At 42.1% G+C, this 26,651-nt stretch overlaps 2 protein-coding genes across 5 annotated transcripts; both read right to left on the minus strand.

The window, feature by feature from the left end:
* Nucleotides 1-1,889: 1,889 nt before the first annotated feature.
* Nucleotides 1,890-9,280, minus strand: ethe1 (ETHE1 persulfide dioxygenase). 2 transcript variants are annotated; one of them, XM_018727039.2, is made up of 8 exons: nucleotides 9,070-9,280; nucleotides 8,519-8,726; nucleotides 7,707-7,851; nucleotides 6,225-6,373; nucleotides 4,881-5,010; nucleotides 4,397-4,486; nucleotides 2,884-3,000; nucleotides 1,890-2,582 (listed from the first exon to the last, which is right to left on the minus strand). In XM_018727039.2, exons 2-8 carry the CDS (start codon nucleotides 8,717-8,719, stop codon nucleotides 2,536-2,538), a joined length of 879 nt encoding a protein of 292 aa, XP_018582555.1. In that variant the 5' UTR covers nucleotides 8,720-8,726; nucleotides 9,070-9,280; the 3' UTR covers nucleotides 1,890-2,535. The 2 variants fall into 2 exon arrangements, with proteins under 2 accessions (XP_018582555.1, XP_018582554.1); XM_018727038.1 differs by lacking the exon at nucleotides 9,070-9,280 and having other exon boundaries at nucleotides 8,519-9,052.
* Nucleotides 9,281-11,484: 2,204 nt separating this feature from the next.
* LOC108919159 (transmembrane protease serine 5) lies at nucleotides 11,485-25,792 on the minus strand. 3 transcript variants are annotated; one of them, XM_018726953.2, is made up of 10 exons: nucleotides 25,463-25,480; nucleotides 23,680-24,184; nucleotides 23,306-23,416; nucleotides 21,511-21,633; nucleotides 21,241-21,427; nucleotides 19,807-19,985; nucleotides 19,482-19,577; nucleotides 12,352-12,494; nucleotides 11,699-11,854; nucleotides 11,485-11,541 (listed from the first exon to the last, which is right to left on the minus strand). In XM_018726953.2, exons 1-10 carry the CDS (start codon nucleotides 25,475-25,477, stop codon nucleotides 11,533-11,535), a joined length of 1,524 nt encoding a protein of 507 aa, XP_018582469.1. In that variant the 5' UTR covers nucleotides 25,478-25,480; the 3' UTR covers nucleotides 11,485-11,532. The 3 variants fall into 3 exon arrangements, with proteins under 3 accessions (XP_018582469.1, XP_018582470.1, XP_018582468.1); XM_018726954.1 differs by lacking the exons at nucleotides 11,485-11,541; nucleotides 25,463-25,480 and adding an exon at nucleotides 25,552-25,792 and having other exon boundaries at nucleotides 11,613-11,854; XM_018726952.1 differs by lacking the exon at nucleotides 11,485-11,541 and having other exon boundaries at nucleotides 11,613-11,854.
* Nucleotides 25,793-26,651: the final 859 nt, after the last annotated feature.

A 26,651-nucleotide genomic window follows, 5' to 3' on the forward strand; every position in this document is an offset into this window, starting at 1 on the left:
ATGTGGAATCCACAGAAAGTCCCAACACAGAAATAATGTGAAACGAGTGGTAGCCATGCTTTCCAGTGAGCCTACTACAGTACAGTGGGTGCTGTGAATGTGTGTGGACAATGCCAGTCAAAAGTTTGAGCACACCTGGGCAGTATTCATATGAGAGGAACTATGTGGAAGCTGAAAGCAGAGCAACACTGAAGTATCCTACATCTCTGCAACTGGTTTCCCTAGTATCAGTCTTGTAAACCGAACACCTTGTGTCAAAAAGCTACTTCCACCAAATGGACTCAAACTGTTGACAGATACAGCAGATGTCCTGTTTTGGGCAGTGGCTTACATTAATTTACATTTATTCATTTAGAAGACACTTTTCTCCAAACACAACATACATCTCAGAACAATCAAAAGTGCATTTCACCAACTGACGAAGAAACACATGCAGACAGGGAGTTCCCAAAATAATCATTCAGTTCACTTTTTCACAGCATACACTATACACGTAGCTGCCTATGCAACTGATAGGGAGTACTTTTTATTTTCTATTTATAACAGATAATGTAGTGAAAGTGTATTGAGCAGATTGAAGATTAGGAAGTGGGTCCAAAAGAGATGTGTTTTGAAACTTTTTTAAATATTGAAAGGGACTCAGCAGTTCTGAGAGGGAGCTCATTCCATCACATTGGGGCCAAAACTGAGAACCTTTGGGATTTTAATTTTGGACCTCTTGTATGTGGGGCCACAAAGCAACCAGAGTTTGAAGAGCATAGTGGTCAGGATTGCGAATGATCAGGTCTTATAGGTATCAGGGAGTAGATCGATGGTCTTGTAGGCCACTACCAGAGTTGAACTTGATATGAGCAGCTACAGGAAGCCAATGGAGAGACAAGGAGGGGAGATACATAGGAACACTTTGGCAGGTCAGACACAACTTGCGCTGTGCTATTCTGTATCAGCTGAACACTCTATTAATCGCCCCTCGGTGACCCTTTACTGTCAGTTCCTTATCCATATCTCACTGGGTTTCTCATAAATGCTTCCATTTCCACCACCTCCCCCCAAAGGAATGCATCTATCAATTGTCCTTCTGACAGTTTGCAGCAGACTGAAGCAACGCAGGGATCTTTTCCACCATATTAGTGCAGTCAGAGATAAACAGTGAGCAAGGAGTAAGATGACAGAGCCTGGGCAAAGTGTGCAGAATGAAAGGCAGAAAGGGGGCAGGAGAGAAGTACCAGATGGCAGACATGCTCCCAGGACATGACAGCACAATAAAGTGGAAAGGATCCACACCTGTTCAAAATGCAGCTCAAAATGTTGTGCCTTCTCTTCAGATCCCACAACACTGCAACTATTGTGTGAGCATAATAAACCCACACCCTTGCACTTTTGCATAATACAGGTGTGTGAGAGCATCTGAGTACACGAGAAGTTACCCAACATGTCTGTCCGGTACATTTCCAGTGCAGAAGGAGAAAGCTTGTAGTACAACCAGAAGGGCATTTTGTCTGTGTCAATTCAGGTGTAGCACCTGCGCGCAATCCAAAGAGCGCAAGACTGATATTTTTAATCTTTGAAGGGTGGGTGACAAACATGTTTTAATGCCTCTTAAGTTAAGACGATGGCATTTTAGCGACCACAACAAGTCACTCAGGTCTTTCCCAAAAAGGGTATTATTAGCACAAAATGAAAAGCATAACCAAGGTATAAAAACAGCAGGTGGTAAACAAATACAGATGTCACCCAGCAAAGGGCTACATTGTGTGACAGCAGGAAATGTTTTTGCAATTAAACCAAAGGGCTGGGAAAGGGTGTGGGAAGTAGAAACTCCCCAAACCTGTCTGTCAAAGCATGAGGGAGGGACACAGAGACAGAGAGCAGTTGTTCTTAAGTGCTGAAGTTCTTTATTCACGATTTAAAAATAAAAATAAAAAAAATGCAATTTATGGCCTAAAAATCCAAATAAACATTTCCAAAAGAATGTTCCAATGAAACCTACAAGTTTCAGTGCCACTGTACATAATGGAAAGACATTAATTTATGAAAGCAACATGATCAGCATCTCAAGTCCAAGCAAACAATGATAAAGATTCATGATTGAGAGCTGCACTTTTGCAGGACAAACACTAAATTGTAGCTTGAAATTTGTAATCAGAAATACATCCCCTGGAAACAAACCGAATGAAAATAATATATCACCCCTATTGAGAATGACACGTATAGACACGCACAGGAAGAAAAGTTTGTTAAACCATACCCAGTGATAAACTGGTAAAAGTCATTAAAGTTAAACAGCATGAATTTCTATTTTTAAAGGTCATCTATTAAACTCCTACACGCTGTTTACCCCATTACAAAATTGTACAATAGTTCTCACGTACAGTACTAGTCCTAATTCAATATAAGTATGATTAACAAGTTATCAATTTCATTTTCCAACAAATAAAACATGAAATAAGATATTTGAATCAGAAAATGTGTGCACAATCTGATATTTGTTCATTGGATTGCTGTTTGGATACAAAATATCTTATACCTTGAAATTCAAATGTCATGAAGTCCACAAACCAGGTTGGCAGGCACTGCAATGTCTGAAAGAAAAATCATAAAATGAGGCAGCAAACAATTTGAGGCAGAGTGAGAGAAAGAGAAGAAAGTTACATATTAAAACAATGTAGGTACTTCACCAGTAATGTCATTATTGGTCTTGCCAAGGAAGGCATGGAGTTACAACAGCAAAGCAAGTTTTGTTTCAATACTGACTTATTTATAGGCACCCAAATAAACACAAAATAAAAGCTGTCAATGTATTTTTCAATTTCATGGCATAACCAGTCTTTTTGCTGAGTGACATCAGAGAGGGTCATAGCATGTTTGTTGATAATCTCCTACCGATCTTTTGAGGCTTTGGCAGATTCAGGTTGGACATAATTTCCACAAATTCTTCCAGTGTTTTGGTTAGGCGGGGATTAAACTTCTTCTCTTCATCCACTGTAGACACAGTTTGACCTTCAAGAGAAATGAGTATTCATATATACCTTTATGTTCACAATTACAAATGTGCAAGAAACACAAATAGATTGGTAACTAACCAATATCATTACAAACTGACATTTTTTCATTATACAGTGGGTCCTCTTTATCTGATTATTCACTTAGTATGTAATAGCCCTCCCAAAAACAACTTTAAAAATATTTGAGGGACAGTCAAAAAATCCTGAGTACAGGCTAGTATAGTAGAAAATTTACTGCACAGTATACAGCATATAGTACCGAAACTCTACAGTTACTTCCTGGTGTCCAGGAAGGTACAATGAATATACTATCAGGCCCAGTTTCAGGAACAAACAAACAGTCATTGATAAGAAGGAATGCTATATTAACATAATTTCTATTAGAGCACTGAGGAAGAAGAGAACTCTGATTAACTTGAATAAGTTCTATAAATCTACTTTAGGTAACCATGAGACACAAAACCCCACCAATGGGATATTAGTTCCAAAGACACAGTTTAACTACCATTTAACCTGAGATGCAAATCCATCTGCATTTTTCCTTTTTGGCCTGTTGCCACCACAGCCCTCTTCAGAATAAATGGTTAAAACAAAAAGAAAAAAAATGTCTTTATAAAAGAGAAGATGAACGAACATGAATGCTGAGTCCACACAAATACAAAGAGAAACTGCCAATGCCACAGACAGCGTTTGTCCCAAACTGAAATCCACAATCCTGAAACTGTAAAGCAACTACACTGCCGAGATGTCCATTAATACATTGACTATGGCCAAAAATGAAATGACCCAGGATATATATTTAATGCAACAATTGCAAAGACACTAAACAACAGAATGTGCATCGATATGCCAAGATAGTGGAAAACCTTATTTGTTGGTTATGCCTCATGATTTGGGAATGCTGTTTTTCCACTCCAGAATTTCAAACCAGTTTGTTTTACTATCTTGTCTTAGATTTTAGGGGAGTCAATCTGCAAAAACTCAATTTCTTGGAAAAAAAAAAATTGCAGATGTGTCTGCTTTTATTATGTAATCTGGTGTCATGTTGGTTTTATATACTGCAGCATACACAGAGGAGGGAGCGGAGAGTTGTCAGTAACTAGTGGACCGTCACATCTCTCAATGCCGGCAGCCACCAAACTTGAAGCTTGAAAGGCCCGAATAAGGCACCTATATAGAAGAAAGTTACGACACAAATTGCCACTCACTTCAAGCCCCTGTCCTGCAGCAAAGCAGAGCATCATTCCTGCAGCAGACATTCTCGCCCAACTGGCACAGGAATTACTGCCCTATTAAACTGTTAACAGGCCATTTGTTGTTTTTTGTACTATTCATACCCAGAACCCTATCCTGGACCCAAAGCTCTTACAGCACTACTATCTTTCCAGTACCTTTGTAGTCATGAGCAGGGTAGATCAGGCAATGTCCAGGTAAAGTGAAAATCTTTGTATGGATAGAATGGTACAGTTTCTTGGAACAGCCTTTGAGAAGAGACAAAAGATGAGTAAACTGTACAGCAATTAAACAAATGCTGCCGCCTTGTGGAGAAAATACTGTAAAATAGATACAATATTGGTAAAATCCAGTTTAGACACTCAAACTTTGAAAAGATAAACTGACACACAAAGACACTTTAGAGTAAATTAGAGGGTAATAAAGGATGGACTACAACCCCTGCAACACTTCTAAAGATGCACATAAAAACAATCCTCTTCCTTATAGTTCAGTTGCAACCGAAGAGGCTGAAGCTGCTTCATTCCATCCTACTGCACAAAGCACCCACCATCTCCCAGCCAATGTTAAAAGCTAAGGAGGGTACAGCAGAGCATGTAGAAGGAGGGAGATGCAGGACAAATGACAAGGGAGCTTCAGTACCCTGCTGGAAGTCTGTTCTTCCACAGCCCCGGATGAGCAAGGCATCACCTGTGAAGGCCATTGATTGGTCACCTGCGACTAGAGTCACACAGCCATCCGTGTGTCCAGGAGTTTCTCGCACATTCAGACACTGCAGTGAGTTTTGGGAAGGATGGAAAAATTAAGAGCTCATACTGCTGCAGGTACATGCAAACTTTAGTGTCCTTGAATCTTTTCTCTCCATTGACAGTCAATTCCCAACTTCTTGCATTATTTCATTCAGATAAAAACCAGAGAGGAAGTAACATGCTTTGAGATAAGAGAAAACAGGCCAGCAGGCAACGTAGTTGTTAAGGATCATTGCCAGTTTAACAGCCAGTTCACATGGGAACTGAGGCAGCAGGATTATTATGGTGTTGCCTTGATGATAATAATACAATTTTCTTTACTAGAAAGTTATTCTAAATATTTAAGCCAATTTACAAAAATACAAAGAAACATGTCACTTTAAAATAGACCCAGGCCTCATATAACATAGTCTCACAAAACAACTTACAATGGTTTATGACAATATATACCCTTTCTTCATGCAGCAAGGTTATTATTCACAGCAACAATATTTTTGCCCATTTTGCAACAATTTTACTTCCAAAAGGTATTTTATTGTATGCAACACGTATATCAGGCATTTTGGGACACAGATCCACCCAAATGGTTTTAGCCCCTCATTTGTGTCATTCTGTCTTTTTCTTCATCCTGAAACCAATTATGCACCTTGTGCTGATCACATTGAGTCTCAACAAATCACAACCACAGAATAAATATAAATCACCCTGAAGTAACAGATTCAGTACTATTATCACTATTAAATTGTTTAGGTATCACTTTTCTCCAAAGTGAATTACAATGTTATGTTACAAACTTCCACAATTCTGCACTGGAAAGAGGTTATTGACAAATGAAAGAAACTTAAAAAAAAAAAAAACAAGCCATAAATTTTTTTTTTTTTTTTTTGCAAATATCTATTATATTTTACATAATTTTAGGAAATATGTTGTCTGGACCCCCCCACCCCCACAAAGAACATTAACTGCACATCCTCACAAATGAAAAATTTACCAAACTGGGTGATTTCATGGTACAAAAATCACATGAGGACATGTCCATGCTACGCCTATCATTGGCGTAATATCAGGCAATGACCAGTCCTTGTCTTTGCAGACCTTTAAACATGTTCATGATGCAATATCAGAAAATCAAATGTAAACAGGAGAGAACTGGGTCAAAACCCTTTATAAACAAACACACACCCATGTAGAAGTGAGCTTGAAACACAGAGTACATTCCCTCCACAATCTCTCTTACGTATTTTCCAAAAGTGATGCTGTCTCCCTCAGACAGCAGGATGTCCGCAGTGGCTCCGCTGTGCTCAGAGATAGCGCTCTTAGTCCCATACAGCTTCTTCTTCATCAAACCTGTGCCAGTTATGTGATCTGCGTGACAGTGGGTGTTCACTGGCAGAAGAGACGCACAATAAGCAAGACAAAAAGGGTTAGATGTACAACACACAAATAATGTAGGAAAAGAAAAAAAAAAAAAAAAAAAACCACACACAGGCTGCTCTTTATCAAGTTTAGATGTCAATGGCTCGGTTCAGACGAGACCCAGGGTTAAACCCAAACTCCTGCTAAATAACCTTGAGCAAGGTACTAAACCTGAATTCATACAGTGAAATTTATCCAGCTGCATTAATGGTAAATCACTGCAAGAAGCTTAAAACTGTAAATCATTTTGGAGAATTCTGAAGAACTTTTTTATAATTTATATGCAAGACATACAGTGGCAAGAAAAAGTATGTGAACCCCTTGAAAATTACTGCACTCGTATAAATTTGTCTTGAAATCTGGTTTGATGTTCATCTAAGTTACAGTAATCAACAAACAATCTGTTTTAACTAATAACATACAAATTATTGTATTGTCCTTGTAAATATTGAAGATGACATTCAAATATGCACAGTATAGGTTGGAAAAAGTATGTGAAACCCTAGGCTATTGACTTCAACAAAAGCTAATAAGAGCTGGAAATTGGCAAACCGGGCATCCAATTAATGAAACGACACTGGCAATGTAGTTTAGAGCTACTTATAAAAAAAGCACTCAAACATTTTGGGTTTGCTATTCACAAAAATCATCTGTTAATGTGAACCTTGCCTCACAAAAAAAAAAAGAGCTCTCAGAAGACCTGCAGGATAATATTAGGGTGGCTGTGCACCAAGTGAAGCTCAGTAGAAGTTAGATGATGCAGCAGGACAATGATCCTAAACACTGAAGCAAATCCACTACAGAATCACTTCAAAACAAGAAAATGTGCCTTTTGGAGTGGCCCAGTCAGAGCCCAGACCTTAACCTCATAGAGATGCTATGGAACAACCTCAAGAGAGCTGTTTACACCAGACATCCAAAGAATATGGCTGAGCTGAAACAGTTCTGTAAGGAAGAGCGGTCCAAAACTCCTCCTGAACATTGTACGGGTCGTTTCCAGGAGCTGCTGGAAACACTTGGTTGAAATTATTGCTGCCAAAGGAGGATCAGCTAACTACTAAATCCAAGTGTTCGCTACTTCCACAGCACTGTGAAAGTTTAATGGGATGTGTTCAATAAAGCAATGAAATATAATTGTGTGTTGTTAGCTTAAGCACACTGTGTTTGTCTATACTTGTGACTTTGATGAAGATGACATTTTATGACCAATTAATGCAGAAAACCAATTAATTCCAAAAGGGTTCAAATATTTTTTCTTGCCACTGTAAATAAAAGGTAGAAAAGTTCCCGATCTCTTGGTTACCAGCCACTTTTAGCTGGAGTTCCAGCTCCTCAATCAGCTTGATGTCTCTGTCCACTGTCTCCAACACAGGGTCAATGAGAACTGCCTCTCTGCTCTCTGGGTCCCCCAGCAGATAGGTGTAGGTACTGCTGATGGACTCAAAGAGCTGTAGAGAATGAGTGGAAGATCGGAATGGGGGGAAAAAAGAAGCAACAAGACAAAAATAGAGCACCGCCATAATAATAACTTGTTGCACCAGGAAAATAAAATGGATCTTCATAAGGTACAAAAATGCAAATACATGAAAACAACCATAGCAAGTAGGGCATTGTCATTGTGTCCCCATGAAACATATACTTTAGCGTGTAAATAAACAGATAAACAAAACTTATGCTTTTAGCGTTGACACGAATAGCCTAACTCTGGTAAAATTGTTCCGTTTCACCACAACCAAACGCCAGTTACAACTGCATAACTCTCAAACTATAAAAAATAAACCCACCTCAGCAAAGCCGCAAGTAATACTTCCGTAGTAGTGAATAAAGGAGGAATCTGTTACTCTGTAACACTGATCTTGGCATCACGAAACCGAAACCAGATTAATTTAGCTATCGTATCGTTCGATCAGATACACAGAATGCGACACTTAATTAATTACTCGATTTTACATGATATATTCAAGCAATGCGCCAACATACGAACGAACGAAGTGAAGCGATGTGCAAATAAGTTTCGCCGTATATACAAAGCACAGATACAGAATGAATGTGTGTGTGTGTCCAAGCGCAGGGTCACTCACTGTCCGGTGTGCAGGACGTGACCCGTTGGCTCACCTGTCGGAATATGATACCCCCTCCTGCTCGGCGCTCCATGTTTGCACTGTATTTGCGCACCGGCGCTTTCTGTGTGTCCCAGCCGCGGTGTCGATACAAGAAGCCGGCGAGTGCCCTACGCGAATCCCCAGTGGCAGTGGCACGGAGCTGTAGCGCGCAGGCCACACTCGGCTTCAACACCTCTAAAACTAAACAGCTCATCGCTCCCCTGGATAAAAATCACACAGCATGGGTTACGCCTGTTTCAAAAAGCGTAGAAAAAGAAATATGCAGGAAAATCACCGCACGATATGTTTCTTCGCAGTGCTCAGAATGACTCGACAATTTTCGCGAACAGCAACCAAATGTTTTACAGCAAATATAATCAAGTGTAGCACGCAAGCCAAGGGGCGTAACTCTGGGTGTTTTCGTTTCAGTCACGTACTACTCGTCCTTTTAAACAGAAAAGCCAAGCAAACGTGGTAAAGTTGCAGCATAAATGCCGCACGAACGGACGCGCCCTTTTACAGCTGAACGTTTTATGAGTGTGTGGTTCGAGGTGGTACGAATACCTTCACAGAGCAGCGCGCGTAGGGAGCCCGTGAGTCGCCAGTGCAGCGGCGGCAACACATACGACGAGACTGAAGGGCTCTGTTAGACAAAACAACAGCCCTGCTATGCACGAGACGAAATGTAGACCCCTCGTTACAAAAAAAGACGAAGAAAACCCACCGCATAAGTTTTTTGTACAGCAGTAGTTGTTTACAGTAACAGTAGACTGCCAGTGTGTCACACTATCGCGTATATGATTACCTTGCTAAGTTGTTGGCATTTCTATCTATCTGTCTGTTCCGTCAATTTGGTATGCGGTGTGACGGTCATTATTTGTCAATGATCGCTAAATGGTCGTTATTAAACTGATAAACTGTAGGCAGAAGTCCTATCATTTCTTGCTGCTTCGTTTCAATGAATAGGGCCACGGGACACCAATGGCACAAGGCAGGTAGTATGCGTCATACTGTACCACTACCTATTTGCCACAGCGGTTTTGTACACGACACCATTACATCTTCAGAATAATCCGCTAATGACAAAAGCTCCTTATTTAGTAATCAGAAACTAAAATAACCCATTCCAGAACATCAGAATCAACATATTGCACATTTTCTAATGATTTTTTAAACGTTTTTATTTATTTATTCTCCAACTACTAGGGACTACTGTTACAAATCTCAATCCACTATAAACAAGAAATATGTTTTGTGAAATTATGGTGTCCAGAGACATTTCTCATTACACACACACACTTTCAGAACCGCTTGTCCCATACGGGGTCGCGGGGAGCTGGAGCCTGACCTGGCAACACAGGGTGTAAGGATGGAGGGGGAGGGGACACACCCAGGAGGGGACACACCCAGGATGGGACACCAGTCCGTCGCAAGGCACCCCAAGTGGGACTCAAACCCCAGACCCACTGGAAAGCAGGACCTGGTCCAACCCAGTGTGCCACCGCACCCCCTCATTTCTCATTATTGTTACTTTTTTTTTCAAGTCAAGTGCCCATAACACTCAATACTGTGACAGGATCTTGCTGAAGGGCCCAAGATGGCATTAGCAAAATATTTGCTAAGTCATTGTGGCTGCCGCCATTGTGAGGAAAAATGCTAAACACTTCTTCTTACTATAACAGACAGTTTTCTCTTGTGGGTTTGGTTTAAAAGTCATGAGGCTCACCTGACTGCAGGAGACCAGCATCACATTCAATTACTTAGCAGACACTTTTTTCCAAAGTGATGCACAATAGTATTTCATTTTGCGGTTAGTGTTGTAAAATATTAACTTGTGGGGGTGTGGTAGCGCAGTGGGTTGGCTCACAGTCCTGCTTTCCGGTGGGTCTGGGGTTCGAGTCCCGCTTGGGGTGCCTTGTGGTGGACTGGTGTCCTGTCCTGGGTGTGTCCCCTTTCCCTTACGCCCTGTGTTGCCGGGTAGGCTCCGCGACCCCGTGTGGGACGAGCGGTTCTGAAAGTGTGTATATTAACTTGTATTTGTCTACTAGTACTTTGTAGACACTTTTGTCTAAGGCAGCATGCAGTGCTAGAAGTACAACACCAAACTTCCAAAGAGCATTCACCCATTTATAGAGTAAGAGCAATGAAACACACTCACATGGGTAATGTGATGCCTGAACCCAAAGCCCACTGTGCCAGTCTAAGGGGTGTAATATTATCCCTAGCGGAAGTTCCAAAGATGTTGATTTAATCCATGTGCGTTGAATTGACTCCATGTAGTCTTCAACTACTACACACACACACACACACACACACATACAATGACTGAAACCACGTGCCCAAGCAGGGCTGCGGCAAGCCGCAGCCTAACCCAGCAACACAGGGCACAAGGCTGATAGATAGATAGATAGATAGATAGATAGATAGATAGCAGGCAGGAACTGCCTTGGAGACTGTGTTTTTGTTTAATTTTTGTTGATGCGTTTGCTTGAAAGGGAGGTGTTAATAAAACAACAAAAATAAATCTATTTTTTTGAAAATCCTGCTCTCCTGTGCCTTGGTCCTGCCCATGTGGCTGCCTCTACCTCACAAACATCTGCAACATTTACATTTACGTTCCCATGTATTCATTTAAGAGATGCTTTTCTTCAAAGTCACGTACATCTCACAGAAAAATACAGAGTACATTACATCAATGGAGGGAGAGATTTGGATGCAGACATGTGATCGCAAAGTACAGTCAGTTTGTCACATTCCACCATGTGAATCGCGAATATGTAGAAAAATATGGTAACTCATCCAAGGGGGGAATTGCATAGGGCTACAGCAGCATGTAAACAATGCTACTGCAAGGAGGGGAATGTGTGTGTGTTAATAAAGAGACTGAGAACAAAGTGAGTTAGATTCACTTTTATTAGGATGAATCTAGTCCAACTGCATTCCCACCAATATTTAAATATTTTTAATTATTGGAATATTTGCTGTTTTAAGTTGTCCTTTGTGTGCTGGAGGTACTTTTTCTTCTTTTTAATTCATCTATTAAGAATAAAGTCAGTCTTTAGATTATATAAGAAAAACATTGTGATTTTGCATAATAATTAGATGTACACAACAATTTACTGTTCTAGGGAGCTTCAGAGTTGAACTTTGTACAGTTGCAGTGTTATCAAAGTAATAAAGCAGAGTGAATTACCTCTGTGTAGTGCTGGAGCCAGTTGAGCAGCTGCGTGACTCTAGTGTACACTCCTGGCTTGTTGGGTCGCCCACATCCTTCTCCCCAGCTCACCACCCCTGCCAGTCTCCAGTCCCCCTCAGCTGTTTTACATATCAAGGGACCCCCACTGTCCCCCTGTTGGGGATGAACAAACATACAGCAGTCCTCTTTGCAGGCACACTAGTTGGAGACAATGTGTGAAATTATTAGTCATTTGTAATGAGCTCAAGCCTTTCTCCATGGTAATTTATAGTGCTAGATACACTGTACTCAGCTACATACCATGATCCACTCATCCACACAAAGTGGCAGCCTGGGCAATTTAGAGTCACCAGTTCCCATGAAAAACATGTCTTTGGGTTGTGGGGGGAAAACCCACGCAAATATGGGAAAATGTATATACTCCACACACTGATCCCTAGTCTTGGGATCCAGTGGTTAATGTCTTCAAACAAAATGCACATTTGGTCTGATTAGAAGGCATTCATGTAAGAGGCTCTATTTGAAGTTTCATGACACCAGCTCCAGTTCACTTCCTCACCTGCAAAAGGTGCACTGAGAGCAGCAACAGAAAGGTGAACAGCACTACTGAATGTATTTAAATGACATCCATCTTGTGAGGATGTTTGTACCTGACAGGAGTCCACACCTCCATCCATGTTACCAGCACACATCATCCTGGCAGTGAGCGTGGAGCCATAGACGAAGGGCTGGGAGCAGAGCAGCTCACTTATCACCTGGACAGGGGCTTGACGCAGCATGGCCGACAGGGTCCCTACAGATGGAACAACACCAGGTCTAGTCACAGAAAAGTACTTGGGCCACAACCCTCCTTGAAGCTCCACACCTCACCTGTGATACTGCACTTTCCATGAGAATGTGCCTTTGGAGATAATGGGCCAGCCCTATGCTTAGTCTGGGGAAGAAGGGATATCATGTAGGTAGAAAACGCGTGTGCACATACAGACACACACACACACACACACACACACACACACACACACAGAGTCTGAAACCACTTCTGCAGAGCGCAGTTGTGGCGAGCTGGAGCCGAACCCAGCAACACAGGGCGTAAGGTCAGAAGGGAAGGGGACGCACCCAGGACAGGACACCAGATTGCCACAAGGTACCCCATGCACGACTTGAACCCCAGACCCACCAGAGAATGGGACCCGGCCAAACCCGCTGCGTCACTGCACCCCACCGGTGGAAAGCCCACCAAAAACAAAACCCGTCAAAAAGCAGTGGCACAGCAAGTAGCACTGTTGTCTTACAGTGCTTGGGTGGTGTGAGAGGACATGGGTTTGATCCCAGCTCAGTCTGTATGGAGTTTGCATGCTCTCCCCATGTCTGTGTGGGTTCCCTCCAGGTGCTCTGATTTCCTCCCACAGTCCAGAGACTTGCTGTTCAGATTCACCCATAGTGTGTCAGTGACAGAGAGAGTGTATTCCACTGATGTATGGATGACTGACCCATTGTAAGTAGTGTATCTAGCAGTGTAAGTCACCTTGGTGAATAAGGAGTGTGGGCTGATAACACTACATGGAGTTCATTGGAAGTTGCTTTGGAGGAAAGCTCCTGGTAAATAAATGTAAAAACCAAACCCAAAAACTCTCATCTGACAAAACTTAACATATGAAAATTCAACCAAAGAAAGAGGACATTTAATTGGTTATGTAATTTTTAAAAATCAGAGGTTTACTGAAACTTTATTTCAACATGGTAAATTCTGAGTAATAGTACCATAAGTGTTTCATCGAGGGGCACAAAGCACAACTGACTTTGAGGAGCCATTATATTTAGGGGAAAATAAATTTGATCCACCACTTATTTCATGAAGACAGGGCTCACGATGCGGTGCCAGTCAAAAGTTTGAGTACACCCTAGCAGTAGTTATATGGGAGGAACTGGGACAGAAAAGTGAAAGCAGTGCATCCCTCAAGGGTCCCACATTGCTGAGAGATGCTGCAAAAAAGCTGGGAAGACATGATAGCATGTTTCCTGATAAAACTTTTGTCACCTTGTGAAAAAAAATTGTTTACAGTGAATGTGTTCTTTTTGACTGACACTGTATGTGTGCCCCCATTTCCAACATTCCAGCCAGTAATAACGGTTGTGCAGCTGACACCACTGCCCATGGCAACTTGCAATATGAACATTGTATACTTAGTGACTTACAGCTGTTAACCCATTTATAGAGCTGGGTATTCCTGGAGCAAATCTGGGTAAATACAGCCCCAATTGCAAAAAATTTGGGACATTATGGAAAATGCATATAAGCAGAGAGTGTGGGTACTAGATTAGTCTGACTGCAGTCCTGACCTGTCTCTGACGGAGAATGTGTGGTGTATTTTGAAGCACAAAATACCTGAGCGAAAGCCCTGTACAATTGTACAGCTGAAGACCTGTATAATGGATGAATAGTGAAAAAATACACTTGATAAATTTAACAAACTGGTGTCTTCAGTGCCCAAATGCTTAAGTGTTATTAAAAGACATGGTGATGTTACACAGTGCTAAACACTCGACTGTCCCAACTTTTTTGCAGTGTGTTGCAGACAGAACTTTCAAAATAGATATTTTCAAAAAACAATGTAGCTGAAGAGGTAAAACATGAAATACCTTGTCTTTACAATAGACTGTTTTCGGGTGAACAAGTCAAAGTAAATTTACAAATCCCTCCTTTTTGTTTTGACGTAGAACTACTGCTTGCAAATGAAAAGACACACGGAGATAGTGCACATACCGTTGGATACAGGAAGGAACACCGCATCAAGTGAGATATGAACGGCTGCTGCTGGTTCAGCCTGAGTTGAGCTGGCAATGTTGTGAAAATGTCCCACATTTGGCTTGTTATGGAGTTGTCGCATGTTGCAGTAGATGTCACCACGTTTGAACCACATGTCATAGCATTGACGTCAGCACCTCAGTTCGTAGCTACAGAGCCGCGAATATCGGACGCATATCGCGCTGGCAGGAAAACTTAAATTTAGATGGAGGTAGGAGGCCCGAAGGCGGATCATCGAATTGAAAATTTCAAAGATGTCCAAGAAACATGAAGCAAAGTACTATCGCAACCGATGACCTGCACTTAGGGAGCAAGCTGAGGCCTCCGGACTTGAAAGACACCAGCCAAAACATCGGCTCAGCGAAAGCGTGAGCAGCGTGCCCAGGAGAAGGCAGCGCGGGAGGCTGCAAAATCGACTCAAGCGGCCGCAACCATCGACCTCTCGCGCACCCGACATCACCGTGCAGCACGAGCTGATGTGCAATACTTCCTATCCTACTACCTCACCGTGTACAGCCCCAATATTGGCCACATCAATTGCTTTCCAGCCGCAGAAGGCTTAAAAGACATGCCCATCGTGCTCACCGGCGATTTCAACATAGACGTATCCAGAAGCCAGAACACCGCCTTCCTTGACTTCATGTATAACACGTTTGGTTTGAGGCTTTCCTCGACAACGGCGCCTACGACACTCAGCAGCTTGTGCATCGACATGGTCTTCGTAAGAAAATTTGGATGGCTTGAGATGCAGCAACCACATATCATACTTCTCATATCATCGCCCTATTCTTGACATGTATGATTCCATTTAATCTGTAGAGTGCTGTGATTTGTCACCCAATAAATGATGATTGCATACACAACCTCGTTTCATTTCTTGCCCCACCCACACATAGTTCTACGTAAGGATATGCAGCATAGTAAAGCTATGCACCTGAAAATTTTTACTAGCATTTTCCATACTGTCCCAACATTTTTGCAATTGGGTTTGTATATCAAGGGCACAAGAGCAGGAGTGTGATTTAAACCAGAGACCTTTAAATTGCAGTTTTCCTAGCCTAGTCTCTATAATTTTAGAATAAATGAATGTGCACACATTGAGCTGTGTGACAAAACAAGACCCCGAATCCATGCATGGGGCCACTTGTAGGAGGAATAACAACTCCTCAACAGCGGTAAATAAGCCATTGCATGGTTGTATAACAGGCCTACAGTGAATTCAGTCTATGAAGCAGTGGCTGAAGCAACTATGCAATGTGGTAAAAACAGTTCAGGCAACAAGAAGATGAGCTGTAATTATTTACCGATTGGTACAGTGGGGTAACTTAATGTAAATACATTGCTCACAGGTACAACAGCAAGAGGTGGGATTTCTGCATCCTGCAACTCCAAAAGCTGCCCCAAAAGTCGGTTTGGCACCATTTATGTGACACTTTTGTCCAAAGCAGCCTACAACTATTACCCATTTGTATTGCAAGGTTACTTTTACTGGAGCAATTGCGGAGTAAGTACTTTGCTCAGTGGTACCACAGCAGTAGGTGGCATACAAACCTGCAAACTTCAGCTCTGAAGGTGGTAGGTCTAACCACTACACTGCCAGCTGCCCCAATCTCCAGGACAGAATTAAATGGACAACAGAACATCTGGTTCATGAAACCTTATCAAAACATTTTAGAAGCATTAAAGGCTTTGACACTTTCAGTTTTCTGGTTGTTCCAGTATACTTACCAGAACATTCATCGATTTGAATACAACAATTTAAAATGATAGCCAAACTTTCTCTCACAGTCAAATATCAGATATGTTATACTGTCACCATTTATCTGACACTTTTGTCCAAAGCAGTCTACAACAGAACAGCAGCGCAGTCTGGGGATACTACAGACCTGCTGTCTGCCTGGATTTGTTGTGATTTAAAAAATATTGCTTTTCAAAAACACAGAGGGATAAATAAAGCCAGAACATAAATAATTAGAATAGTGTGCTGTAAGCATTGGACTTAATAAGACAATTGGAAATTGGGGATGGGATTTGCCCGGAACTGCTTAAGGCCCTGGATGTTGTAGGGCTGTCATGGCTGACACGCCTCTGAACTGTTGCATGGACCTCAGGGACAGTGCCTTTGGATTGGCAAACTGGGGTAGTGGTCCCTATCTTTAAGAAAGGGGACAGGAGAGTGTGTGCCAACTATCGGGGTACCACACTTCTCAGCCTCCCTGGGAAAGTCTATGCCAGGGTGCCAATAGCTGAACCTCGGATTGAAGAGGAACACTGCAGATTCCATCCTGGCCGTGGAACAGTGGATCAGCTTTTTATCCTCTCACAGATAGTTGAAGGGGCATGGGAGTTAACTAATCCAGTCTACATATGTTTTATGGACTTGGAGAAGGCCTTTGACCGTGTCCCCCGGAAAAATTCTGTGGGAGGTGCTTAGGGAGTATGGGGTACCGGGCCACTGCTGCGGGCCATTCAGTCTCTGTACATACGGAGCGAAAGCCGTGTCCGCATACTCGGCATTAAGTCAAGCCTGTTCAATGCGGGCGTTGGACTCCACCAAGGTTGTGCCTTGTCTCCACTCCTGTTCGTGGTTTTCATGGACAGGATATCAGGGCGCAGTCAAGGTCAGGAGGACATTCTATGTGGGAGTTGAAAGGTGATGTCTCTGTTTTTTGCGGATGATGTTGTCCTTTTGGCACCATCACATGGTTGCCTCCAACATGCACTGGAATGGTTTGCAGCCGAGTGTGAAGCGGTTGGGATGAGGATCAGCACCTCCAAGTCTGAGTCTATGGTTTTCTCAAGGAAAAGGATGGCATGCCCCCTTTAGGCAAGGGGAGAAAACTTGCCCCAGGTGAAGGAGTTTAAGTATTTTGGGGTCTCTTCACGAGTGAGAAAAAAAGGGAGTGTGAAATTGGCTGCAGACTGGGAGCAGCGGCAGCAGTAATGCGGTTGCTGTACTGGACTGTAGTGGTGAAGGGGGAGCTGAGCCATAAGGCAAAGCTCTCTATTTACCAGTCGATTTACATCTGTACCTTCACCTTTGGTCATGAACTCTGGGTAATGACTGAAAAAATAAGATCGCGGATACAAGTGGCTGAAATGAGTGAGGCAGGGTGTTGGGACTCACTCTCAGTGACAGGGTAAGGAGTTCAGACATCTGGGAGGAACTCAGAGTAGAGCCGCTACTCCTCCACATTGAGAGGAGCCAGATGAGGTGGCTTGGGCCTCTGATAAGGATGCCCACTGGTTGCCTCCTTTTGGAGGTATACCAGGCACGGCCAACTGGGACAAGGCCCTGAGGTTGGCTCAGGACCTGCTGGAGGGATTATATCTCACAGTTGGCCTGGGAATGGTTCGGGATCCCCCAGACTGAGCTGGAGGAAGTTGCCGGGGACAGGGGCGACTGGGCCTCTCTGCTCTCCCTGTTTGCCACTTTGACCCTTATAGGTCAAACGGGCAAGAAAATGGATGGATGGAGGGATTTCACCATTGTTGTGATAAATATTTTGCTACATATTTTACATTTCACAATTGCTCAAAAATGCCAAACTTGACACTTACCTAACAATCTCATCTTCTGAAGCCACCAATCCTCTCTTTTATCCCTAATCATTGTCTTCCATTGATATTCATTTTAATACTTTCACATATTTTTTTGTAAGGAACTGTGCAAAAGTCAGGGACTTCAGATGTTTCAAAAATATTTGTCTTAGATTATTAAATAGCTAAGGCTATTTTACTTCTTCTGTATCATCGCTGGGAAAAAGCGTATTTTAAATTTCCAAGCTTTCATTTTTTAAAAAGAGAAAAGTTCCACTGAAATTTTTTGTGTGTTGTTAAAGAAAATAACACAGTAATAGACCACTTTCCAGGTCTTTGTAGGCATATAGGTATGATTAAACAAATAAAACAAAGAGCTGTTAATGATCAATGATATAACGTGTAGATTCAAAATCAGAAAATTTCCAGCACCACTGTCAGTTTAGGACTGGCAGAAACTACTGAGATCCTGGTACACCCATCTACAGTCCAGAGAAGTCTTGTCAGAAGTGGTCTTCATGCAAGAGTTGTCACCTAAAAGTCATTCCTCCAAGTTGAAAACAAAGCCAAGCGACTCACCTACACACGAAAAAAGGGTGCTGAAAAATAGCAGCAGGTGCTCTGGTTTGGTGAGCAAAAATTAGACATTTTTGGCTCTAACAGAAATCAGGTTGTCCGCCAAAGGGCTGGAGAGCGCTACATGGATTAGTGTCTGCAAGCAGTCATGCATGGAGGAGGTTCCCTACAGGTTCAGGGCTGCAATTCTGCAAATGGGTTTAATGATTTGGCAGAATGAATGACTCATTCACTGCTGAGAACTGCAGGCAGATTCTTATCCATCATGCAATATCATTATAGAGGCATGTGATTGGTCCCAAACTTATTGTACAGCATGACAATGACCCAGCACACACGGCCCAAGTCATAGAGAAGAATCTTCAATGAAACATGGATTTCTGCAACAAATGATATGACCCCCACGGAACCTTGATCTCAACATCATCGAGCCAGTCTGGGATTACATACATAGACAGAAGCAAGTGAGACAGCCAATGTCTATAGAAGTTCTTCAACATTCTTGGAAGAACCTACCAGCCGGGTACCTCAGAAAACTGCACACAAGAATACCTAAGAAAACTGATGCTGTTTTAAAGGTAAAGAGTGGTCACACTAAAAATTTATTTGATTTAGGTGTTTTGGCTTAATGCCCTTTCAAGGACTTTCACCGATTAGTAAAAACTATTCACATCCTTATTTTTGGATACTTTACAGTATTTTTTCACAAACGCTTAATACTTTTGAACAATACTGTGTATAGGGCAGGACGGAAATCAATTTGAACTGCAGCTGTAGAGCAGGAGAATGTTTTGTCATCATGTTAGGATGGTAGTGTATTTATTAAGGGAGCTCACAGAGAATGACACTTCAACTCACCACCCTCTTCTGTGTAGCCCCAGCCTGTCACCCAGCACTGAGAACCTGGAGGGAAGGATGCCCTTGGGCTTGGCAAACACACTGGTCGCACGCTGTCTGCCCCATGGGAAAACACACCGTCACCCAACACTATAGAGAAACTTGACACTATCATGTACATGTAATCAAATACACTAAAGCCATAAACCCTGCATGGTCACAATGTATGTGATCATCTCTATGGGATGTAAATGGGAAAAATGCACAATTGTGGTTTATTAATTTGTTTTTGACTGAAACAAATTTATATGGGCAAAATTTATACTGCAATAGCAATTTTACTCACCACTCAGTTGGATCTCACTGGCAGTGTGGACTAGCCCCAAGTCATAGTCGTTGCTCTCTGTTGAATATTGTGGGTGCCAGTGTATTTGCAATGCACTGTATTCCTTCTCAAGTGAGCTCTCGAACACCTTGACCGTGCCAACAACAACCTTCCAGTCACTGGGCTGCATCATGTTGTAGCTGTGGAAGCCACACAAAAGGGGTTGGTGGTACTGATTGGAATTCAGGACTGTTGGTCCTCGACCTAAAAACTATCAAGTAACAAACTTTCCAACCGAGACAAACATTTCTAGAAAACGTTTAGTATTTTTTGAAAGATAAACCTTGCTTTTCAAAAGAGTGGAGAATATTTAAAAGAAGCTAACAGATAATGAACAAGCTGTAGATGGTCCAATGGCTTCTACGTTGAGCAGTTTTGAACCTGTCAGTTAAGCCTGGTCTGGCACTTTATTGGGCCTTCTTATGTACTGTACGCTATGTCGCAATACTCTTGCCACAGGACTCAGAATGTTCAGTCGTGTACAAGAGGCATCCAAGATCACCAGAGGGAGGTGCTGTCTACCCCTGTGTTGCCCATCATCCTCTCAGTGAGAAAGACAGAAAGAATTCACCGCTACACCTTATTCTTCTCTGAAAAATTCCCACTGTTGCCTCTCACCCTGTGGATCTGTCCAGGTTGCTGACATCCATCCATTGTCTCAAGTGGGGTCACAGCAAGCCAGAGCCTCGCTTAGCAACACAGGGCCCAAGGCTGAAAGGAACACTCCCAGGAGGGGATACTAGTCTGTCGCAAGGCACTCCAAGCAGGATTCAAACCCCAGACCCACCACACAGCAGGCAGTAGCTGACTGCACCACACCACCATGCCCCGTTGCTGACATCCATTCATTAACAGATATTTTTTTTTCCAAAGAAACGTACAATTCAGAGTAAACAAAAGTGTAGATGCAGAATTTTCGATGCAGGCATGCAGTTCTCAAAGTGCTGTCAGTTAGTTCAATTTGAAGATTTTTCCCTGCGCACATTACGTAAGTACCTGAAGATGGAGTTGGTAAAAAACCGCTGGCCCACATAATTTACCTTGAGAGCTTTTGGAGTGCTGGACCAACTCTAAGTCCCAATTAGGTTTGTAAGTTGGTGACTAATTGTATTATTAGTACTTAACTAAAGTTATTTAAGCTATCATAGAATCATAACTCAACAATGTGTCTTCATATATGTCCATAATACATAACTCTCTGGTCCAAGGGACCAGAATTTATGCAGTTTTCCTCATCTTTTCATTTTGACATTCTTTTCCTTGCCTTTCCCCTTTTATTTGCTATATTTACTGTCAACCCTTTAAGTGACCTCTCCTCTTCTCTCACAGGACTGCCTGCTCTCTCGTCATCTCAGTTACAGTTGAGCTGTGTTGTTGCTTTCCTGCGACACTCACCGAGTAAAGCAATGTGCTGCTGTGACAATCCATCGCTGGCTGACAATCGCTCCTCCACATATGTGCCGTCCCCTCCAACGGAGGCTGCTCTGCCACCCCCACTTTCCCTCCGGGGCCATGTTGCCGCCTACAATTCGCCCCCATCGCTCAGCAGTGATCCCAGGGCATTTCAGCTGAGAAAGGTTGACTGAACACAAACACCTTGGTTGCAAACACCAAAGAAGCTTTATTTGCATTGATTTTTTGGTGTTATTTTCCAAACTTGTTTACCTGCGCTGAAGTTCCCTGTCTGGTTGATGGGCTGCTTGGCTTGGACGGAAAGGATTGCAGATGCAGTGCAGCTCCAGTTGCCACTGTAGCCATTGAGCAGGGCTGGGAAACACAGGTACTCCACTTCAGGGGAAAGAGAAAAAAAACATCAAAGGTCGGGGGGACAGGAAGGAGGAATTTCCTACAATGATTTGAAAGTAATTACTCATCCAGGCCACTACTTGTCCATACCTATTTGTCCAAACAAGTACTACTTGTCCAGGCTAATTACTTGTCCACAACTACTTGTCCAGCCCACGGTGATATCCCATCTGGACTACTGCAATTCTGTCCTGTCTGGCCTTCCTGCTCCTACCATCAAACCTCTACAACTGATACAGAACGCTGCTGCCCAAGTTGTGTTTGACTTACCAAAGTGTTCCCATGTATCTCCTTTACTCATTTCTTTGCACTGGCTTGCTATAGCTGCCTGGGTCAAATTTAAGACCCTGATTATGGCCTCCAAAAGCATCAATAGAACTGCTCCGAGATATCTACAAGACTTGATCATCCACTACACCCCAACCAGACCGCTTCGCTCCTCCACATCTGCCTGCCTGGTGGTCCCACACACAAAAGGTAAAGCAGAAAGGTTCTTCGTTCTGGCTCCGTTGTGGTGGAGCAACCTCCCACTCTCATTCAGAACTGCTGAATCTCTGTCCACATTTAAAAACGGTCTTAAAACTCTCCTCTTCCCGACTCACTTCGCCTATGATCTCTTAAGTTCATGTAAAGTATAAATGTTCATGTACTATAACTTTAAGATCATGCCTAGATAAACCTTTACACAGCTATTACTGTAATGTAAAGTAAATGTTTATATATATATCCTTAAAAAAAATAACTGGGGAGGTGATTAGGAATCATTGATATTTGGATGAAGTTTTATGCAACTGCTTGTGTAATAAATTCATTTGGTGGAAAGAAACAAACTAACTGTACTTTAGAATCACGTCTGCATCTAAGTCTCTCTCCTAATGTAATACACAAATTGTATTTTCTATGAGATCTACATTGATTTTGAGAAAAGCATCTGCTTAATGAGTACATGTAAATGTAAATAAATGTAAATCTATGATTTCACACAAGGAGGTGAGAGAGATAGAGGAAAATATTAATTATTAATTAATTAATATTCAGTCTAACAACTTTTGTAACATTTTTTAACATGATAATACGATTGAAATAACTGTCCGGTTTCTCTCAGACTTGTTTTGTGTTGTAATGCTCAATGGATATCCCACATAGAGCTGTAGCTGTACTTCCCTGAGTCATCTGCTGTCTTGATTCAGAATCCTGATTGACTGAGGAATAAAAGGTATCTTAACTCTATTAAGGCTACACCTGTAACTTTACACCATCACACTATAGTTCATGCCTTTTACTCAATTATTCAATGATTTAAGTGGTTTGCAAAGCTAGATGTACTGTACTAAATTCAATACCATCATTCACCCATGCATATGATAAAGTGATTTTCACACACAAATACACTACAGATAATTAAAATTTCCCAATACACCTGAAACACTTGTCTTTGGACTGTGAGAAGAAACCAGGGTGCCTAAAGGAAACCCACACAAACATGGGAAGAATATGCCAGCGCCACACAAACTGAGCTGAATTTATGCTCAGGAGCTATTAGGCACCAGTGCTACCCTGTGTACCACCTAACAGCCACAGTCTTAATATTCCTATTACAGCAATCATGAACAAAGCAACATGCAGAAATCTCATTAAGGACTGAAACTGTTACCTAGGAAGATGCAGCAGATAGGCAGAGCTATGAAGAAGATTAAGAGGACTGTTAGAAGGATCAGGCATGAGGAATAGGGTGCTAATAACTTGGACTGTGGGGCTTCAAGCCCTGTGAAGAGAGGAAATACACATTAAAGAATATCATGACAACTTGACATTAAAGAGCACAAAGCAATGTGATTTAACAACGAAGCTGCTGGAATAATCACTAGGGGTTGGCCTTTCATATGCCAGAAGGGACTTTTGAATCAAGGATGTTTGAGTAATTTATTCACACACTTAACTAGTATAAGCATGCTCAAAAAAGTAAAGAGTAAAAAAACAAAAGCACCATCATGACAGGCCCATGATCACACCTCGATTCATGCAGACCTGTGTGTGTGGAGTTTTCAGGTAGCGAGGTGTTGACAACACATTCCTCAGGCAAGACCCCCGCTCTAGTTAGAACAGACTGAGGAGGTGGAGCCATGTCAGACAGGTTGGTCTGATCAACAAACTGGGCATCCTGAGACGTGTGTCTTGAAGAGGATAGCTGACACTCCTCTTTAGGCTCTAATTGCTGAGGGCAGGGTGTGCTGTGGATCACCTGAGGTAGGTCTGAATCATGAGTAGGCAAGGACGGGTGTGATTCCCCTGATGGCTTGAGCGGCTGGGGCAGAAAATGGGTTACTCGTGGGAACTGAAGAAAAGAAGGTTTTTCATGTAATATGTGTGCAATGGATATATCTGGCAAGGAGCAGGTCTCATGTTGCTGGGATGTCTTGATGGCAGCAGACTGAAGAGTGTGCTCTCCATCAGCGACAGGGGGTGCACCATCATGGTCGGTGGGCTTCATGGAAACACTTTGAGTATCCCCGGATGTGGGTCCGGCATTGCCCTTAAATATATGTTAAAAAGCACATCACAAATGCTGAACCTTGACATGTGTCACAGGCCACTCATTGTACTGCATCGATACATTTTTAGAAACTGCTTGTCCTGATCATGGCCACAGTGTTCTAGAGAGCCTATCCCACAATAAGTGGGCACAAGGCTAAGTGGTGGTACACCATGGTGGGACACCAGTCCATCACACCATTACAGACGTTCCTCGACTTCCGGTGGTTTGACTTAAAATTTTTCAACTTTACGATGGTGAGCTGGTGATAGACATTCAGTAGAAGCGGTGCTATACTCTCTCGCAATGCTGGGCAGTGGCAGCAAGCCTGTAATGGCCATCATACGTCTGCTAGGCTATGATGTTCTGTAGGATAGCTGTATTAAATGCATTTTCAACTTACGATGGGTTTCACAGAATGTAACCCCATCATAAGTCACCTGTACACTTGTTACATTGCTGCATATGACAGAATATATATTTTGTACTCAGAACGGACCAGTAATTGGAATGCAGATAGCTTGGTGCTTTTTTCTTTTACCCCATTAAACATTGAACTATAAGCTTTTTAACAAAATATGGTGTAGAATTTCACCATATTTTACTGAGGCCTGGTAAATCATCATTTAACCCTCTTTTGCCATGAAAGTAAGCACATGTTTTTGGCATGCCGCAATGAAAAGCTCACACAACATACCGCTTCGTATTTCATCTTATGCTCACTACTCATTATGGAGCAGCTTTGGTGAGATTTTCTCTGAAAGCCATTTCAAACCTTTCAGTGCACAAAATACAGTAGAGGGGTCACAAAGGCCACAGATAAATGCTCTTGCTTTGCTGAAAGAAATTACTCTTTTCATGCACAGTTTTATTTGAAAGGAATACAGAATAGTCAGATATGCTCAGACAATTCCTCCTCTGCAGACCTTCTGTCATGTTTGTGCCTGTGTCGGGCTCTTCAAGAGCTCTCAAACATTACTGCATCCCTGTTTTATCTGCTTGTTCTGTTTTTTTTTTTTTCTTTTTAACTTCAATGCACTGTTTGTATGAGACCTGGAGACGCACCTACGTGGCATTAAACCTCATGTTTAACTCTAATCGTGCTTCAGAAGTTGATTTAACGCAGACAATCTGTTTTGACATGGATGCTAACAAATTGCTGTGTGCCCCAGTAGTCCATAGCTTTGAAACGCCAACTTTCAAAGTCAAATTATCCACCCACACTGGAGTATGTGCACATTGTATATCAGCTTTTTGTGTGCTGGGATTTGAGCTTACCTTGGTCGGAGTCATGGACACTCCAGTGACTCAATGGCATTGAAGAGAAGTCAATACTCTTGTTTTCCGCCCTTCGATTTTGTTTTTACCTTTTCTTCCTGCTCCTTTTGCTATTTCTCCTCCTGAGCTCAGCTCCTGTCCCTCTCTCTCCTCATCATGTATCCTCTTCTCCCTGAGCTATAGCTCATTACAGCTCATTTCTCAATTTTTTTCTCCTCTGTTCCCGCTGTCCTCAGGTCTCTTTTCCAGTCTCTCTAGTCGCCCTAATCCCCTCTTCCTACGCTGTTGGACACAAAGTAATAGATATTGTCATTCTGTCAGAGGGGCTCATGAAAGATGCATGCCGATCACTGACAGATGGCGGTCAGAGTTCAACAATTCATCACATACAATACTGTCTTGGTAAGTCTCTCGCATAGACACCCACATCACACATGTACCAACCACAAACTTCCCATGCTGGCACAGACAATGCTGTTTACATCACATTCATACACAGCTATAATCAATTGTCATGCTTGGGTTTGCCTGAAATATAAATGAAGAGAAATAATAGATTCAGTGTGCATAGCAAGCGCCTTCATACCAAATTATATGTGTGCTTGTGCACATGCGTGTGTACAGTTTCCATCTATCTGAATCCTGTTACACATCAACAGGGTGTTTATTATACTTCTCACATTACTAATCCAGATAGTGCTACACATTGGCACAAAGGGACTATATAGATGAATGAGGTCAGCTAAGACTGTTCTAAAATGAAACAAAGAAAAGGGAAGAAATAGCCGAAAAAATTAATTTCCAAAGGAAAACTGGTGAAACAATTCAGGAACAACTGAGAGGGGAGGAGTTTGTAAACTAAGACATCGATCTCTTTTTGTTCAAACTTTGAAGGGACATTCTAAAACCCCGATAGCAATTCGCACTCTCTATGCTTCTAATAATAATCATTACAACTGCCAAAATAGTACCTTAAATTCTTCACAATTAAAAAAAAATTCTGGCCTCTAAAACTTTGACAAAAACTGCCCAGAATAAAATATGGTATAATTTATTACACATATGTACACAGGTCGATGTCAACACAAATGAGTTTTTCAAAAGTATACGCAAACTGCTGGCATTATATATAAAACTATACATAACAATAGTAAGGTATCATGTTTCAGCTGCTTATTTTTATTTACAT

The sequence above is a fragment of the Scleropages formosus genome, chromosome 18, assembly GCF_900964775.1.
Source record: "Scleropages formosus chromosome 18, fSclFor1.1, whole genome shotgun sequence".
NCBI lineage: Eukaryota > Metazoa > Chordata > Actinopteri > Osteoglossiformes > Osteoglossidae > Scleropages > Scleropages formosus.